The sequence below is a fragment of the Boeremia exigua genome (assembly GCF_020726555.1).
Source record: "Boeremia exigua strain MPI-SDFR-AT-0100 chromosome Unknown C7974scaffold_2, whole genome shotgun sequence".
In the NCBI taxonomy this organism is placed as follows: domain Eukaryota; kingdom Fungi; phylum Ascomycota; class Dothideomycetes; order Pleosporales; family Didymellaceae; genus Boeremia; species Boeremia exigua.
In genome coordinates this window covers 109,705-127,743 of record NW_025763519.1, presented here as the reverse complement: position 1 = coordinate 127,743, position 18,039 = coordinate 109,705, and the positions used below count along the sequence as shown (strand labels likewise).

Genomic DNA, 18,039 nt, shown 5'->3' with positions numbered 1-18,039 from the left:
TCGCTGGTGGCATTATCGCGAAGTGTGAGAGGAAGGAAACTATTCCTGTAAGCAGATGCCGTGCAGCACGGAACAGCGGCAACTTACAAGTCGTAACATCGTCAAGAATAGATCCCGCTTAGCGGAAGCAGGAGAAGCGACCGCAAGAGATCCTGAAGGGAGCCCGACGGACACCATGCCTGTCAGCGACAACACCACCGCCTGGAATATGTGTTAGCTGCCGAGTTATCCAGGCAAGCATTCAAGAAGTGTACTAACCGCCGTGCCTTCCGCCCCACTGCTTAGTCCAGAGAAGACCCATGATTGCTGGTTGTTGATTTGTTGGTTGTTGGTGAAGGATTCTTGTAGCTTTGGAGGCTCGTAATGTAACTTTGAGGAATGCTTTGCTCGTGATGCAGACAGAGAGTGATTGGGATGCGTTAAATAGGGAGTCGTTGCGGTGAGCTGGACCACCAAAGCAGGGTAAACAAGTCGACGCCTGTGACGTAGGCCAATCTGGGAAAGCTTGGCCAATGACCTCGTTCTTAACATGACCCGTCCCGCACAGCCACCGCTTGCGAGACGAGTTGCAACTCGAATCGGTTCTAGAGCTGCCGCTTCACCACTTCTGGATCTATAATGCTACCTAATCGGCAATCTCTTGTTTGCGTGGAGGTTTGCGCCACAGCACTGCGGGATGATCCCTTTAACTCAGCACATAAGTAGGCCCGATGCAGTAGATCGTGAAGCACCATTGCGACATCTGGGGCTGTGACATGCAGCGCGAAGTGGGTTGTGGCTTTGGTAGTTTGTGGATGCTTGGTGAGATAACAAGCCAACGCACTGTCCGTAGCAAACTTCTCCACGGTATCGTCCAGCCTCGTGAAGACATGGCCGTTGCGAAGAGCAACATGGTTGCTAAGAGCAACGTGGCATGGCGTGTTCAAAGGCACACGAATGAGTGGGCACAGGTTTCTATTGATGCTCTCTTTACGCGCGGGACAAGGTCTTGGACAATTGCTTGTGCTCACCACGTGTAATCTGTTCGATTGTGTCCTCGTGCTACAGCGGTGGCTGTGATACTGGATAGAGTGTTTTTTACATGACCAAAATGCTGACTGCTTGAGGTTTTTGTGGTTCGTTATACAAAACTTGCTGCTGGTAAGGGGAGTTGTACGCGCCCCAGACCCAGATCCTGTTCCTATATTGTACATTTCCATGCAGATGGAGCGACTCGGCGCGCCAATATCTCGAGCCTCGTGTCAGTGAGAGACTCTTTACTGATACATCTCTTGTATCCTCTCTTCTCCAGCTATTGTACATGGGCTGCAGCGTCTTCTGGCGGCTTATCGGCCGGGCAGACCACCCTGTGCCATGGCAGCGTTCTGCTCCTGGAACCTGTCACCCAGACGCTGCGAGGCCTTCATGTGCTTGTCGACGCATCGCATGACGCAGCCCTCTTCGCGCGAGGTGAGCGACTTGCTCTCAAAGCCGTTGACGCAGGAGTCGAAGCATTGCTGGACGAGGTTGGAGTACATCTGCACGGATTAGCGGCGATTGGAATATCGGTGCGTGCATCCATCTCAATGCACACGCAGGAGACGACTACGCACGTTCATGAATTCCTTCATCTGCTTCTTCTCCATGCGGTTCTGGAGCTCGCGCTGCTCGGACTGGGAGAGCCTGCGCGTCAATTAGCCTCGCACACACGTGCAGCTGGGAAGTGGGTGCATACTGATCCATGGCGGGTGTGCGTGTGCGATGTAGATGGAACGGAGATTTGGGTGTGTCAGGACACGCGGCGTCGATGCGGTTGATGGTATGACGTGCGGCGCTGGGTATTTTTCGTGAAGCTCTGGGGGCGCATAGGCCGCCTGACGGCTGCACCTTCCCCGACCCGTCCCCAAGCAGCTGCAGACGGAAGGAGCGCCTCGATCCAGAACGCTGACTCCAGGCTTTCCCGCGCTCATGGATCGTTGCACAGTGGGCCAGCAGCTTCTCATTTCCGGTGACGCTTGTACCGGTACCTTTCAGCGCCAAGCGCAGCCTCTTATTGGTATTGGGCCGAGTAATGAGCAGCGACAGCAGCTCTCTTAATCCAGCTCTGCTGCGTCTGCGTCTGCATCTGCGTCTGCTGCCACTGCTGCTGCTGCTGCTGATCGCGCGCTGCCCCAGCCCTGGCCTCTGACGCTGCGCAGTTTGCGTGTCAGACGACGTGGTGCCGTCTTTCCTGGTTTTGAATCAATCAGCCACCAGAGGAGCGCCGCCAAGTGCCCGTCCAGCATCCCCAGCGCGCACCCATCGCCGCGATCATTGCCCTCTGCAGCCCAGCCCTGCTCTTGACGTCGCCGCCGCCCGTTGCCCGGCGCAGACAGCCTCTCGCTGCGACCCGCTCCCTGCCTGCTGCCTGACACCCTCGCGGCCAGTCGCATCGACCCCTAACCGCTGCCACTACCACGTCGCGCTGTCCCACGGCGCCCGTAGTGTACCAGCTCGCGCGCCTGCACGCTGCACCCACGCGCCGCACAGCTCTCGCACCCACGCACCGCTCGCACCCACGCACCGCCCGCGCCCAGCGCCCGCTGCCGTCGCGCTGCCCAGCTCCGCGCACCCGTCCTCGCGCAGCACACGGCGAGCCCCGCAGGCCTGCCATTCTTCCGCTCGCTACGCTGCGACGTCACAGTGGCCCCGTCGCTCTGCCGCCAGCCCGCCCACTCTGCGGGCCCACCGCACTCTGCGACTCCGCAACACGCAGCGATCACTTGCAGCCCGCCCGCCCGCGCCTGAAGCGCCGCGACCCTCAGCCCGCCCGCCATGCCTGCTGCGACCCAGCACCACCCTCACACGCCGCGCGTGCGCAACGGCGACCCGCAGCCCGCGCCGCTGTCCGCGAACGAGCCCGTGTCCGCGAAGCGCGACCTGACGTCGTGGTGGAAGACCTTCAGCAAGCGCGCCGTGAAGAAAGAGGAAGAGCACAAAGGTAACGCGCCTTTCCACGCTCCATGCTGCTTGCGCGCTCGACCGCGCCGACCTGCGCTGTCGCCAGCCGCGCCCGCGGACGCGCTCTGGGCAAGGCTGAGTCCTGTCCTGCCTGGGCGCGCACGCAGCCCTCCGATCCACGTCACGTTGCACTCATACTGACCTCTCGCAGCAGAAGCCGTGCCACAGGGCATCTTCGGCGTGCCTCTCATCACAAGCATACCCTACGCAAACGTAGCGATATCCTTGTTCAACGAGCACGGCGAGAGCTACATCTACGGCTACGTGCCCATCGTGGTCGCCAAATGCGGCGTCTTCTTGAAAGAGAAAGGTCAGTCATGTTGCGCATGCTTGCTTGCTTGCTCACGCTAACGCCTCCTAGCGACTGACGTCGAGGGCATCTTCCGCTTGGCAGGCTCAGAGAAGAGGATCAAGGAGCTCAAGATCTCGTTCGACACCCCGCCGCGGTACGGCAAAGGGCTGGACTGGACAGGCTACACAGTGCACGATGCAGCCAACATCCTGCGCAGATACTTCAACCACCTGCCAGAACCCATCATCCCCCTCGACAACTACGACAGCTTCCGCCAGCCACTGCGAAACCATCAAGCCGAGGCCGTGGGCCCAATTGAGGGCCAGTCACCGTCAGTTGGAGGCTTCGACCCAAACGCAGCTGTACGCAACTACCAGCATTCGATCAAGAGCTTGCCCTCCCTGAACCGCCAACTGCTGCTGTATATCCTGGACCTACTCGCAGTCTTTGCTGCCAAGGCCGATGTCAATAAGATGACAACATCCAATCTGGCAGCAATTTTCCAGCCCGGAATAATATCCCACCCGCAGCACGACATGTCCCCACAGGACTACAGGCTGAATCAGGACGTGTTGATCTTCCTCATTGACAACCAAGACCATTTCCTGATTGGTATGGAGGGCACCGCTGTCGACGCAGGCACTGTCAAGCAGATTGAGAGCGGCCCGAATACACCACAAGCACGAACTCCGACGACGCCTGGAAGAAATAATTCGGGCATCAACCGCTCGGCCTCCACGTCCTCGAGTGCGGGTGCCGACAGTCTGCGCAGATATGGTGGTGTGCGCAGGAATGTCTCGACTTCTTCCAAGCGTTCACGTCACTCTGGGGCCGTACCCAGCCCTGTCACTCCAGGCTTTGTCACGCCACCCGCATCTGGTGTGCATAGAAGCAACACTCTGCCAACGAAACGATCTCCAGCTATAAACAGCCCTCGCTTCGCCAATCGGCCTCAGGGGCCATCGACACCTACCGTAGAAGACGGCAAGGCTTTGCTGCCACCAACCACGATTGAGTCTGCAGCAACAAGCATTCCTCAACCTGGAGCCCAAAGTGAGACGGGAATTGCGTCAGCACCCGAGACACTACCAGTCAGCTTACCCGCTGAGCCTGTCCCTGAGCAAGCCACTCCAAAGCGTGCAATGACGCTTCCCCCAGGAAAGATTGAGCTCCCCAAACCTGCTTTTGCCCAAGTCTCGCAGCAATCTAAGCCATTGGCGGACACCCCTGCTTTGGATTCTATTCCCGGGGCGTTCCCGCCGTCAACGCCAGGTGTTGTGCCGCCAAGCGAGGTTAACACTCCAATCGAAGCCCCTGCCCCTACCCCTGCCTCTGTTCAGGCTGCGCACGTGTTGCATCCGCCGCCCGCCCAAGGCACGGGACGTCGTAGTCCCCATCTGACTCCAACCCGCGAACGCTCCGAGTTCATAGAAGCACCAGTCGATTCCGGTCCACCAGCCGAATTCACTCCAACGACTCGCACCTTCACTCAAATCTTGGGAAAGGTGTCCCCGTCCCCTGGGGATTTGAATCATGGAAAGGATAAGGACGGACGCAAGCCGAATAAGTTACAGAAGAAGAGACTTGTCTCCGGCCAGCTTCCCAGCGCGCACAGCTCCACCACGTCCTTAACTGGACCAATTTCCAGTCTCGATGCCATCAGCGTTGCTCCTGCGCCTGTTTCTCCTCTTTACCCACCGCAAGCTCCGTTTGCGTCTCAATCGCATGCCAGCGGGTCCAAAGAAGCGCTTCCCCAGGCGAGCAACGAGACGTTTTCTTCGCGCCACTCGGGCACCACGTTGAAGCCTAGTATGTCCCCATCGGCTTCCTTCAGATCTCATTCGACGGCGACCGAATACTCGGAAGCCGAGTTGAATGAAGAGCCACCACTTGTAAAGGACGAGAAGGAAAAGGCAGGGGACAGGCGAAGCTTCTGGAAAGGACACAAGCGTGGTGAGAGTAGGGCAACACCGACGGCAAGCCAGACTGACTTGCATGGCTCACTCCCTGGTGGCGACAAGAGTATGAGCTCTTTCGGGAGCAGTTCAGGTTGGGCTACTGGCGGCCGTCGAAGCGGGCAGTTCGACTCCGTTCAGGGGTCAGAGTCAACGATGGTGTTTGGCAGCCCGCCAGATGGCGATCGTTCGTCTGATAAAAAGGGCACCTTTGACTGGTTTCATAAGATGAGGCACGAGCACCGAGACCGAGCCGACAAGAGGGAGCGAGCCAAGAGCCCTCCTGGCAGCATGAGCAATATGCCTCTCCCACAAAATCTGATGAGGCCTCGCGACAATCTCCCGACGAGGGATCGATCTGCCGATGCCCCAAGGTCCCTGAGCACAACATCCAACGATGCCACGCCGATGGGAAGTAGCGCTATTGCGCGGACCACATCACCGCCGCCTGAGATGAGGCAGCAAGTGCACTCGGCGGCGAGTCCTCAGTCGCAGCAGTCTGTGGATGGTATAGTCGGTCCTCCGGCTGCCACGGCCAACCCTGTTCCGGTAGCAATACCTGAAGAGCCAGTCGCGCAAGCGTCGCCCCCACCGCTGAAGCACGAGGACTCGGCGACAACAATCCAGCCGGTGACTGCAGCACAGTCCACGACAGGACAATCAGCAGCGACAACACAGCCAGCGTCGACAGCACAACCGGCGACGACAAAACCAGCGACGACAATACAGCCAGTGACCCGATCAGCCCGGCCTGCCACAGAGCCCTCATCGCCCATAATCCAGCAGCCCGTGCCCTTCGCCCCCATCAGCCAAGTCCTGCAGTCCAGCCAAGACGAGCCCAAGACCCCGACCACCACCGCCCACCCCGTCCTGCACGCGCCCTCGCCCGCCATCGCCGAGATCCTGGCCGCCCCCGCCCGCAGCTTCACCCGCTCGCCCGACCGCGCCACGCCGTCGCCGTCGCGCTCGCCGCCGCCCAACCCCACCCATTGAGGTCTTGAATGTCTGTATAGTAGAGCGCCGCACTGCTCCCGCGCTTGGCTCGCGCGGGGGTTTTTTTTTGGATACCTTGTTGCGACGGCGTGGTCGTTTTGGATACGCCAGTGGGGATGTGTTGGGGACGATGCACCAGGCGTATTTACGTCTGGGTGCGGAGGGGAATGGGGTTGGTTGCATGTAGTGAGCGTTGGACGGCGATTTGGTGCATGTCTCGAGATGTATAGCGGGACTGTGATGGGGGAGTAGGGAGTCGTAGTAGTAGTACGAGCAGTAGGAGCAGTAGTAGTAGTAGTAGTAGTCGTAATTATAATCTCTTTAATACCGTCGACACGTCTCGTCTCGTCTCGTCTCGTCTCGTGTTGCGCTGTATCGTGCCCTGCACGCGTCCTCCGTTGTCTGCGCGCCTGCTGCTCGTGTCGCATCTCAGCCTCGATCCAAGCCTTCAGTGTCCTTGCGTCTCCGACATTTTTTCTCACGAAAGGTCTTCCTGTTATCTACTAAATCTGCTCAGTGGGTTGGCGAGTACCGCCACAACGCCCGTCCGGGCGCGGGGACATCCTGCGTGTGCGTCCGCGACTGCGGACGCAGGAAGGCACGGACTGCCACCGCGTCTTATGCCATCACTCGGGCTCTGTGTTGCCGGGTTAGTCTAGTGTAGGCATCTTCTAGGTATCTATAGATAGGCAGGCCTCTTCTTATCTCTACCTAGCTTAAGGTCAATAACATTATGACTGTTCTATAACCTCTATAAGTAGCTGCCTAGGTAAGTACCTAATAGAGCAGTACTATAGGTATAGAGAAGTCTAGTCTTTGTACCTGTTATTAATACCTACTTATAATAGGTAGGTACCCCGCACTACTATTATGTATAGAGTCTAGCCCTCCCCTGTGTCCTACACACACGCATCCTATAGCTATCTGGCTAGTTGGGATGCGTGGGTACCTATCTCGTGACTGTGATAGTGTAAGATACCAAGGTAGGGGGTGGTCAGCACATATCGTCAGGCACCGATAGAGTGGACGTGGAAAGCATTGGAGGAGTGCTGTCGCAGTGCCGTCGCAGACCGAACTATCTAGCACTGCACCAGCGACACCCATAAGCGCGCACAGCTAAGCACAGCTAAGCACAGATTGAAGTAAATCGTGAAATTCGTATCATGGTATCGTAATCTAGTAAGGACAGTTCCCCGCCACCTCAGCAATATATACAACCCCCCCCCCCCCCTTTCCTTTTTTTAAACCATCTACAACGCACCCCTCCTCCTGCGCCTTGTCGTCGCAGTCCCCGCGCGCTCCGCGCTCTTGCCATTGAGATCAGACACACACTGCAGCCTTGTCGGCCTGTTCAGCGTACCCGTGTACGCCCACCTGCCCGGGCCGCCACTGACCAGCATGTTAATGTTCTGGTTCCCGTTGACGACGAGCGTCATCTTCTTGTTATCGCCGTTGCGCACGTTGGAGCTGCACGCCACGCTGATGGTGCCGGACTTACGGCTCTCCCACGTGTACTGGTCGACGACGACGACGTCGGCGGCCGTGGGCGAGATCTTGACGGGCACGGTGACGGTGCTGAGCGCGGTGGCGTTGGATTTCAGCGCCACGGTGAGGGTGAAGTTGAAGGTTGTTTCGGTGGTGACTTTGGGCGCTGTGAAGGAGGCGGTGGCGGAGGTGGGGTTGGTGAGAGAGATTGCGGGCGAGGCCGGCGAGGTCTGGGTCCACTTGAAGGTGAGTTGGTCGGCGGTCAGCTTGGCCTCGGTGTTGGAGCCGGAGAGGGTGAGGAGCGCGGCGGAGCGCTGGACGGCGGCGAATTGGGCTGCTGCGGCGATGGGCAGGGTCTGGGCTGTGGTGGGTGTGTCGGGATTGGTAGGGTTGGTAGGGTTGGTAGGGTTAGTGGGGTTGGTAGGGTCGGTAGGGTTGTTCGCTGGGATGTCGCTGGCGCTGCACTGCTTTTTGGCTGCGGGCTTGTTGGCGCCAGGGTATGGGTCTAGTGGGCCGAACTGCTGGTCGTCGAGGAAGTCACCCTGGTTGAGGGCGGAGATGTCGTTGAAGATGAGCGGCGGGGGGAAAGTTCCGGGGACGTCGACCTCGGGGAAGATCCACTCGCCGACGGCAACGACGAACTGACCGGCCTTGATGCCGTTCTTGGTCTCAGTGACGGGGGTGTTGGTCGTGACGAGATAGTCGCGGGTGTATGGTGTGACGGTGCCGATACGGGCCTCCCACTTGCAACGCGTCTCTTGCCTTGGAGTGGCACTACCGATGCGGCGGTAGGTCTCAGCACCAGTGCATGGGTCGACGTCGATGGCGGAGATGGTGACTTGGGCATTGCTGCAGCTTGAAAGGAAACCGATGACACGGATATCAGCGACCTCCACGTTGGCAGCGGTATCTTGAACACCAACGAGCATGTCCTCGACGCGAATGTAGTTGGGGACGGTGTCGGAGGCTTGAGTGGTGACCTGGACGTTGATGCAAGTCACACTGTGGGCCAAGATCTCGCCTCCGTTCCTCAATCCAGCGTACTCGATGAAATCGCCAGCCTTCAAAGGGACCATGGTGAGTGGGTCAGGAGCGTTGAAGTTAGACTGTCCAGCCGGGCGATTGGAGTCCTTGCAAGTCTCTGCGTTACCCGAGTGCTGAATGCACATAGGGAATCCGGAGAAGGACGAGACAGATGGGTTCTCGGTGTCCATGATGAAGAAGGGCTGGGATGTCACCTTAGGTGCAAACGCACCCTCGGGGTCGTTGATCCTGACCCTCGGTCCACCAGCAATCTGGATGACACCGTTGTTGATTGAATCGATGTATCCCTGGCTGCCCTCAAGTCCGAACCTGGCCGCAACCTGAACCTGTCCAGCAATGGGAACACCACCGACGATGTTGCCAGTGACGGTTGTCTCGAAGCCTCCAGCTCCTGCTGTGCACAGCTTCGGGAAGGGAGCATATACGACGGGGAACTGGACGATCAGGTTCTTTGGGACAGTAATCGTGAACTCGTTAACATTGATGGTACCACCAGAATTGTACTCGGTGCCTCCAACTTTGCAACTGTTGCTATGTTAGTTAATTCGGGGGAAGGGTAGCGTTTAGACTCACTCATCGAGAGATCCTGTGACCTGGAAGGGGATAATGTTGGGGATATTCTGAGCGAAGCCGACCGAAGCCAGCGAGAAGAGAGAAGCCAGCTGTGTAAGACGAGGCATTTTGATGAGTGTGTTGAGAGTGCTGTGATGAGACATGAGAAGGGAACGCAAGGGATTCTTATATCTTCACTGCGCAGCTTCTTTCTCGCATTTCTCCGCGTTCTGGTCCCCACGATGAGGCCTACACCAGGTCCATTCATGATCTAGCTGGACCATACTGCCTCGTGTAGGACGTCCAGATGCCAGCTGCTCAGATTCCAACGGGTAGAGTAACCTCAATCGACTAGGCCAGCGAAGTCAAGCGAGCCCTACAGCTAGACTTTGCTTACAAAAATCGTCGACTCACGCCCGCGTCCGCCATCAATACTTCCAAGCATTTTAACGAGGCTTGCAGGGCTTCAGCCACCCGAAGAGGTCAATGTCCTTCGACAGCGAGCCCGTAGTGGCAGGGCTGGCCCCGATGCGGCAACTCGAAGACTCGCTACAATCGGTCAAGCTTCTCGTCCATGGGCTTAAGACCAGCGTGTGTCCGCACAGACTAGTCTCGACACCTTGGCGCTGCTTGTCTGTCCCCGGATTGAGATCCACTCGGGAGCGGCTGAGCGCCGCCAAGCAGCCTCGCGATTGCTCAGGACCTAAGCACAAATGCCGGCAACGTGGAGAACCAGCCCGGTACAGTCTGGTACCAGAAGACCATGGAAATTCCAAAGGGCTAGATGGTATTTCTTGTCGCCGCTTTTCTCTGGCACCGGTGTGCACACGACCGTTGAGCCGCTCACCATCCAGACATCGACCGCCGTGACAAAACACCAGCGAAGACTCGGCGTAGGCGAATGGTCTGACCACAATACCAGCTGTAGATAATTCACTCGCCGACGTGCATTCCGCTCCTGTACGGCGGCCTATTCTGAGATGCTCGGCTGCAGGCCCGTCCGGCTGATCACGCTTAGACTTCGAGCTTAAGTTGACCCCCGCAAGGCCGATCAGGCTGTCAGCATCATGAATCTTGGCCGCATCCCATTCGCTCGCTCAAGGCTCACGGCATGGCAAAGCGAAGCAGCCATCGCGCGTCGGGTCCAGAGCATCTTCAGCTGAAAACTCCGTAAGTATAAACTCTTGGCGACCTGTCGGTATCTGGAGCGAGGTGCCCTGCCGACGGTAGAGCGGCGGGTGGCGACCTTAATAGACTCCCAGAAGGATTAGACAATGGCACTGCAAACGCGCCGCTTCAGAACCGTATCGTGGTAGCGTGGGCTCGAACAGGAAAGCCAGGGAAATGGATGATGCTTTGGGGATGGACGATGCTGCCGCTTTTGCGGGGTGTCGCTTATCTGGCGATGGACCAGGCTGAAGCCATGGCACGTGTCGATCACGACGCCTTCCAGCCTCGACGGTGGCTTGTCTTGGCCACAGCCGTCATGTTTGTTCGAAATGCCATGTACATACCATTTCAATGTAGCGCATTCTGACTTTGCGACTCTGCGCCTCGGCGTCGTCCTGCAGACCATGGCTTCACGCAGTCTGGTACCCAGCCCGGTAGCCCAGGGCGGTGACAAACTTGAGGCCTCTCGTGGCTGCGGCTGCACCTCCTGCTGGCCATATGGAACGGCAGTCGAGTTTCTGCGACGTCCACGCGCACACCAAAGAATGCCGCGTGTAGTGCGAGACAAGTTCCCGTGTATTCAGCTGGGATTCAACGGCCACTGTCCCAATCTACAACGCCGCAGATCTCACACCTAAGTCCAACTTCCGGGAACACAAGTACCTGGACACTCACGAGCCGCTGATCCCAGCGATCTGGCGCAACGGGCTACCAAACCTACCACAGTACCTATCCCGCCCAGCAAAACCTCGCCTAATCGGAGTCGTGACGTCCAGGCACGTCTCGCCCCGATGCCGAACGAGCAGAACATGAGGGGCACAGTCCCTTGGCACTGAGAAGACTGTAGGTATCGAATTGCCCTTGGATATGTATCTGTACTGCATCAGTCGCCGAGGCTTCGCTACACCAGACCAAACCAAACACATCCGATCTAGTAACTCCCTTCCCTAATCGGCGAGATATTACAGATATCAGTCTACGCCGTAGAGTCCCGCACATAGGAGGGTAACAAACGTACACATGAGATGTGATTTTTGTCAAGCGTTTAGTTTGCCTACTTAAACAGTATGTAGATGTAGTTTAGCTGGATGTCGCTCTCTGACCCCAAACGACAACGCATGGAAAATACACGCCTTCTCTTGGCTTTAGCGTTTCGAACAACTCATCTTGTAATTCTTTTCTCCTTGCTCGGTTTTCTTCTCCCGGGAGTAGACGCTGGATGGGTGCAACCCAGCTTGTAGGGAAAAGGTCTCTAGCAAAAGCAGACCAGAGCTGCGCCTCAGGCTTGTCGGAAGGGCTCAGTTTGTACACCTTACCCTGGACATTCTCAAGACCCGCGTTGCGCGCTAGGCTTTGAAAGAAGTCCAGGCCTGTGGGATCGTTCGACGGCCAAAACATCCCTGGGTGCATGAGCTGGAGCCATTGCCAGTCGCGAGATATCTCCACATCATTGCTGTCCCGCCAAGTAGCGCGAATGCTCTCGTGCAATTCGAGGAATCCACCTGGAGCTAGCAGAGTCGAGATACTTTTCACGTGCTCCGACCAGTCGTTGACTCCAGCAGCCATAAATCTACTGTAAATGTAGTCTGCTGATCCTGGCGCCAACCGTGGGTCATTGGCGATCAACTTGTGAATGTCGCCTTGGATGAATGTGACGTTGTCGGGCTTGTTGTCGATATCGATGTCGGAAAGATCGACGCCATAGACAGTTGCACTTGGAAACCTTTTGGCCAGGAGAAGTGTCATAGATGCATTGACTCCACAACCCAGATCAAAGATTTTGGTAGGGTCTGATTTCGCGGACAGGGGGGCGTGGATAGGTTCATCGTGCATGAAGGCGACAATTGCTTCGTGCTGCTTGCGGAGCCGATGACGTTCAGTAGCACTGGCCTTTATTAGTGCGCGTCAACAAAAGAGGATGGAACGTACTCGTTTGGCAGGAAATACTTCGACGAGGATTCGCTGTGGAAGGTAGGCTCAGATTGCCTAGCCAGCCGGTTGGAATTCATCTTGCAAGGCGGTAATCCTCGCGCGAGTGTATCAAGTTTTGTGGAGAACAGGACTGTTGGGATAGTTGCCAGGCGGAAAGAAGTAGGTGGATTTTATGTAACCCAAGAGCCGTAGACTGCATAAATGTAGCATGAGTCTCAGTAAATCGCTAGCTTCTACATGCAACTTATCCGAATCGCATTTTCATCATGTAAAACCCCTTCCTGGTGTACACTAACGCTTTATAGAAGTAGCATGTTACTCTGAATCGTAACTATAACTAAATTATAGAGCCGTGAATCATTGACAGCCAGTGCTGCCCAAAGAGAGTGTAGAATCGGTGAGCAATGCCACCCAAACTACTCGACACTGTTGTTCCACAACAACTTAAGTACGATCCACACGACTTTAGCTCCTCCCCTACGGCCCGTCTTCTGCGGTCCGTCTTCTGCGGTCTGTCTCCCTGCGGTCCGTCTCCCGCGGTCCAGAGCTGTACCAAGACTTCGTAAAGTCACGTAGGCAATTTAGATACATGAATTTTACACGTAGCAAAGCTCAACAGCTCATCACATGACCTGTGACCTGATCCTGTTGGCATGAAGCTTAGCACAGTACGCGAAATTGTATCATCGTCAACACCGGCCAGTGAGCACAGATGACAAGTAGTGCCTCTAGATTGGCATCAATACCGAGCAGTTAGACCCTCGGCAAATACAAAGAGAGCTACCAAGTGCACGTATAAGCGCTGATTTGCTGCTTCACAGAAGACTCAACAGGTACCAGTCAGTGCCTTCTCAGAACAGCCCTCATGTTTCCCCAAATTCAGTATCTCGACCTATCGTCGATAATTGTCGTGGTCTTTACACTCATAGTAGCGACGTATCTTTTTAAGGTTTACTCACACCCTTTGAGAGATATTCCTGGACCTTTTCTGGCGCAGTTCACCAACCTTCGTTTCCTGTACCATGCTTGGAAGGGGGATCTTCATCTAGATCATGTGCGATGCCATCAGAAATACGGTTGTCTACGTTGCCCGGCTATCTGAGCGAAGGGGTACAGTGAGCTGATACTTTTATAGGACCAGTGTACCGCTGCGCCCCGAACAGAGTAGTGTTCAACAGCCTCACTGCCGCCAATGGTGCGTGTCTCAGTCCCCCAGTCAATCTACTAATCGCTTACTACCTAACTATCAGCGATTTACTCCACCGATCGCAGTATTCGTAAAAGTGACGGTTACTCATCACATCCTTGGACACGGCAGGAAACTCCTAGTCTGTTCAACTGTGTTGACTCCGTTTGGGCAATCCGAAAGAAGAAGACGTTACGCCCGGCCACGTCACAATCCGCGTTAGACTTGCATCACGCGAGTGTGGATGAAAACGCAGAGGTCTTGGTCAATATGTTCAGGGATGGGCAGCAGCAAGATCTGAGTGAGATTGGTGGGTTTGACTTTTTGACACATGGGAACTGAAACAAAGTCTGACGGTCTGCTAATTCGTTCTCAGGTTTTCACTACGCCCTAGACGTCATCTCTCAGTCAGTGTTTGGCGAAAGCTTCAACACGCTGCAGGATCCGACCAATCGCTGGATGACAGCCTCTCTCGAACGCGGCAATCGACACATGTATCTGCAACTAGCATGGCCTACTCTGTTCCATGTCCTCGGACTATTCATGCGAGTAGAGCTTCTAAGCTATCCGCAGTTCTTCAAGGAAAGCAAAATGTTTCTCACTCTGTGCGAGAACTGTATCAAGCAGGGCAAAGCAAAGCTGAAAAGCTCAATTTACCAATTGATGAAAGCCGAGCTGCCGGATGATGTCACTAACGAAGAGCTCGATGTTGACGTTTACTCATTCATGCGAGGCGGTATTTATTCCCTTGCCGAATGCTCTCTGAAACGCGTTTGACTGATGTTTGTACTAGGCGGAGATATGGTAGCAGTGACGATTGCTGCTGCGTTTTTCTATATTCGACAGAATCCACAGATCTTACGAGATCTTCAGCACGAGATCCGCACAGTTTTTGGCTCGGAAACGCCAACCAGTGGCCCAAAATTGGACAGCTGCACGTATCTACGCGCCTGTATTGATGAAGCTCTGCGTATGGCACCTCCGGGTCCTGGAGTTTTCTGGAGAACCTCTTCTTCCCCCCGCGTCATCGACGGAATCAGCCTCCCTGCCGGAACCGAATTCGGAGTCTGTATCTACGCCCTGCACTACAACGACTCAATCTTTGATGAGCCAGAGCGATACAGACCGGAGCGGATGATCAAACAGAATGCTACTGCGACCAGCGCTCGAGAAGGACTGATCGCATTTCTCCGAGGTTTCAGGGCATGTCCAGCGCAGAAGTTAGCATATGCCACTATATCACTACCCATTGCTAGACTTCTGTGGGATTTTGACCTGAATTCTATAGAGCAAGCGTCAAATACAAAGGCACAGCACAACAAATTGTTTCCGCAGGTTGATGTATTTGGCTCAAACATCTCAGGACCGGTTATATCCTTCAAACCAAAGAATAGGGAAGAGACGAGATAGGCAGATCTTCGAAAAACGTTATTTAACACAAGAACCAGTGGAGGCAAGTTATCTATGTCCAAATAGCAGTTAAAATAAAAGCTTACTGGTTCTACTCAAACCAGTGAGCAGTGCTTGCTAAGATGTGGGCCCGAAGATTGTATCCCTGACCCTACGCTCTGACACTATGGATGTTATGTAAAACCTATCTGGGCAGTACCTACTAGCCAGTTGTTATCATGCCTGGGGCCAGGGCAGCGGCGCTTGATCGAGCACACCCTGTGGCACCGAACCGACGCTACCACTTTAGGACGAATTGACGGCTTACTGTTCTGTGCTTTTATCTGTATCTTCTTGCTACATTATATGTGCTGCACGGAAATTTTCGACATGAGCTCTGTTTTCCCCCTTCGGCGCATGGCGTATCACGTTGCGGCGGTTGTCGTTCACCCTATCAGCAAATTATCTCTTGGCCATTTACATACCGTACTGCGTTTACATAGCTTGTTAGCTTTGAGGTAATTGTGACAATCTCGAATCACCAAACCCAGCCTTAGGCACGACGTCATCCGCTTTTTGTCAACGCAAGTGCCGCACAGCAATGCCGAAGAGCGCACCTTGCTGCCCTCTTACATCACCTTTCAGTAACGGCAAAGCGTCTATTTGATTTGTGCAAGGCGGTAAACAACCTTGGGATATAGACTCTGGAGCCAGGGTCGCGTACAGGCCGCGATTCAATCACAACGGGTCTGTATGGTCAAGGATTGGCAGTGAGAGACAAACGCTAGCCTTTTAGTACTTTTTTCTTTCCGCTTCGACTTTGGTCAATAATCATTGTTTTACATATTGTCAGGCCGTACCTAGGTAGCCTTTGAAATTATGTCCTACAATAACAGTACTGAAATGATCACTGTCCCGTATCGGTGTACATGTGCTTAGACCTCGTCAAAACCCATTTCCACCCACGTCTGCTCCACTTGCTTCTTCAATTCGTCAGGGTAGCTTGTTCGATATCCTACTGTACTAAAGGCCGCACGGGAACCGTGCTCGTACTCCATCTGCAATACACAATCATTAATTACTTTCCCACCTTGTTTTCCCTTGCCTTTCGGGCCTCTGCCATGGCTCATGTACGGTGTCATCGGGAAGCTTGGAACATCCTCGAAAATTTCCTCATCTACACCAGGACGACAGCGCGTAGCGAGCGCCCAAGTTAGTGATTCGAAGGAGTACACATCAACGTCTTTGCCGACAAGAATGAGACGATTAATGAGCATGCATGGCTTGCTGTTGAACAGATGGCTGCCACTCATACGACGGAACTCTGATGCCGTAGTACCGAGACTGCAGAGAGCATCTGTGTCGATTTTGAGAGCACACCAAGTCCCATAGCTTTCAAGCGGTACACATGCAGAGAGAACTGGTAGCCCAATCTCCCGGCAGAGCGCAAGTATCTCAACAGAGGCTAATGCGGCGGTCGTATGCTATAATATCGTTGTCGTTCATTAGTGACACTTTCTTGGCTGCAGAGTTGTGGTGTGAATAAGAGTATCTCACTTACCGATTCATCGCAAGATAACCCTGGCACTGAAATAGGCAGTATGGGATCATCCCTATACGTAATCATGTCCACATGGAACAGTGGATGTTGTTGCTTATTTCCTTCAAACACCACGGCGAGTGCATCGCCGAATGGACCCTCGTCGCCCATTTCCGTCAATGACATCGTCCCCTCAAAGACTATCTCACTGCTTGCTGGTACAAGTAGATTGCTGAGCTCACACTTCACCAAGTCTAGCGGCTGTCCGACCAGTGCTCCGGTAAATTCAGCTTCCGAAATTCCTTCCGGTAGGGGAAGTCCAGCGACAAAGTTGGCAGCTGGTGGTACACCGAATGCCAATGCCCAGGGGATCTTTGTATGACCTTGTGCAAGCCATTCGTTTCTGATGACAGAGACGTGCTGCCCACCGCCTACAAGACAGACTAAGTGCTTGCTGTCATGGACCATTCCTCGAAAGATAGACCAATTGCTCCATCGCCCGTCCGGTGTTTGAAGGATGTGGACCCCATACGTTTGAAGATACTTGCCTCCGTCACCCATATGCAGCTTTGGGGCAGGTAACTTGTGCAGATCCACCATGTCGCCTGTAAGTATATTTGCTTTGCAAGGCCCCGTGGGTAACAGCCGGGGCGGTTGTGCAGGAGCACTTGCACCACTAGCAAGTCGCAACGAAATCTCTTCCCAGCTTGCAGTGGATTTCAATCCAAAAGTCCGTGCGATTCGGCCATATCGATCTTTTGCCGAGCTTCGCAGAGAGGCAGCATTGCCAAACATGCGAAACAACCCCCCAGGCTCAGCGCCCTTTATGTTATTGAACAAGGGTGCTTTGCCCTTGACTTCGGCCACCCTTCGTACAATAGCAGCAGCCTCTAGATGCGGGTTAATCTCGCGGTCAATCTCCACTAAATCACCATCATGACGTAGCGTTTCGATGAATTGACGGAAATCTGTTTGTGCTGCTTCAACACGAGGAATCCTAGTATGGATCGAGCGCCACTGAAAACGGCTGGCTGTATGCGAGCGTTGGCAGAGTCTTGCCTGAAAGAAGAATGGGGGCATCGTGTTGAGTTTGTTACTTGGAGAGCATTCTAGTGTAGATGGTGGAAAATATATTCGCTGCAGAAAGAGTACTTTCATCAGCGGCAATGCTGAGACCCCTTTAAGAATGGATAACGAGGTAATCAGGGGGCAAGACGGGACCAATGGCACACCAAACAGACTGCTCTATTCTGCGGGGATGCTACAGGTCTCCTGTGGCCAGGTCTCCCACCTACTAGATGCGATTGCACGAAGTAGAGTCGGACACATCACAACTTCATCGTTTTGATCTAGAACGCTAAAGTGCAAAGCTTCTGCAAGGAGGGAGCACGGATCTATATGAACAACAAAGTACTGCATAGCGGGTTCTAGAAGTATTTAATGACTAGCACAATAATTGACAGACCTAATTAGTCGCTCTCGGACCGATGTTACTTATGTCCTCCTCCTTTGGTGCATTCCC

At 54.7% G+C, this 18,039-nt stretch overlaps 5 protein-coding genes across 5 annotated transcripts; 1 reads left to right on the top strand and 4 right to left on the bottom strand.

The window, feature by feature from the left end:
* Positions 1–1,325: 1,325 nt before the first annotated feature.
* On the bottom strand, positions 1,326–1,722 carry C7974DRAFT_430562 (Tim10/DDP family zinc finger-domain-containing protein; the record flags this gene model as incomplete). The annotated part of the gene is made up of 3 exons (XM_046144713.1): positions 1,326–1,517; positions 1,593–1,662; positions 1,715–1,722. 3 exons carry the CDS (start codon positions 1,720–1,722, stop codon positions 1,326–1,328), a joined length of 270 nt encoding a protein of 89 aa, XP_046000972.1.
* A 5,747-nt stretch (positions 1,723–7,469) lies between these two features.
* On the bottom strand, positions 7,470–9,428 carry C7974DRAFT_408579 (uncharacterized protein; the record flags this gene model as incomplete). The annotated part of the gene is made up of 2 exons (XM_046143339.1): positions 7,470–9,273; positions 9,322–9,428. 2 exons carry the CDS (start codon positions 9,426–9,428, stop codon positions 7,470–7,472), a joined length of 1,911 nt encoding a protein of 636 aa, XP_046000971.1.
* Positions 9,429–11,329: 1,901 nt separating this feature from the next.
* On the bottom strand, positions 11,330–12,609 carry C7974DRAFT_93083 (S-adenosyl-L-methionine-dependent methyltransferase). The gene is made up of 2 exons (XM_046147538.1): positions 12,400–12,609; positions 11,330–12,355 (listed from the first exon to the last, which is right to left on the bottom strand). The coding sequence occupies exons 1-2, from the start codon at positions 12,477–12,479 to the stop codon at positions 11,551–11,553; spliced, it is 885 nt and encodes a 294-aa protein (XP_046000970.1). The 5' UTR covers positions 12,480–12,609; the 3' UTR covers positions 11,330–11,550.
* C7974DRAFT_446273 (cytochrome P450) lies at positions 12,362–15,057 on the top strand. Its single transcript, XM_046145590.1, has 5 exons — positions 12,362–12,927; positions 13,538–13,597; positions 13,653–13,898; positions 13,965–14,324; positions 14,382–15,057. Exons 1-5 carry the CDS (start codon positions 12,807–12,809, stop codon positions 14,996–14,998), a joined length of 1,404 nt encoding a protein of 467 aa, XP_046000969.1. The 5' UTR covers positions 12,362–12,806; the 3' UTR covers positions 14,999–15,057.
* A 700-nt stretch (positions 15,058–15,757) lies between these two features.
* On the bottom strand, positions 15,758–17,902 carry C7974DRAFT_384614 (putative 3-octaprenyl-4-hydroxybenzoate carboxy-lyase). Its single transcript, XM_046140863.1, has 2 exons — positions 16,539–17,902; positions 15,758–16,461 (listed from the first exon to the last, which is right to left on the bottom strand). Exons 1-2 carry the CDS (start codon positions 17,673–17,675, stop codon positions 15,913–15,915), a joined length of 1,686 nt encoding a protein of 561 aa, XP_046000968.1. The 5' UTR covers positions 17,676–17,902; the 3' UTR covers positions 15,758–15,912.
* Between the last annotated feature and the right edge of the window lie 137 nt (positions 17,903–18,039).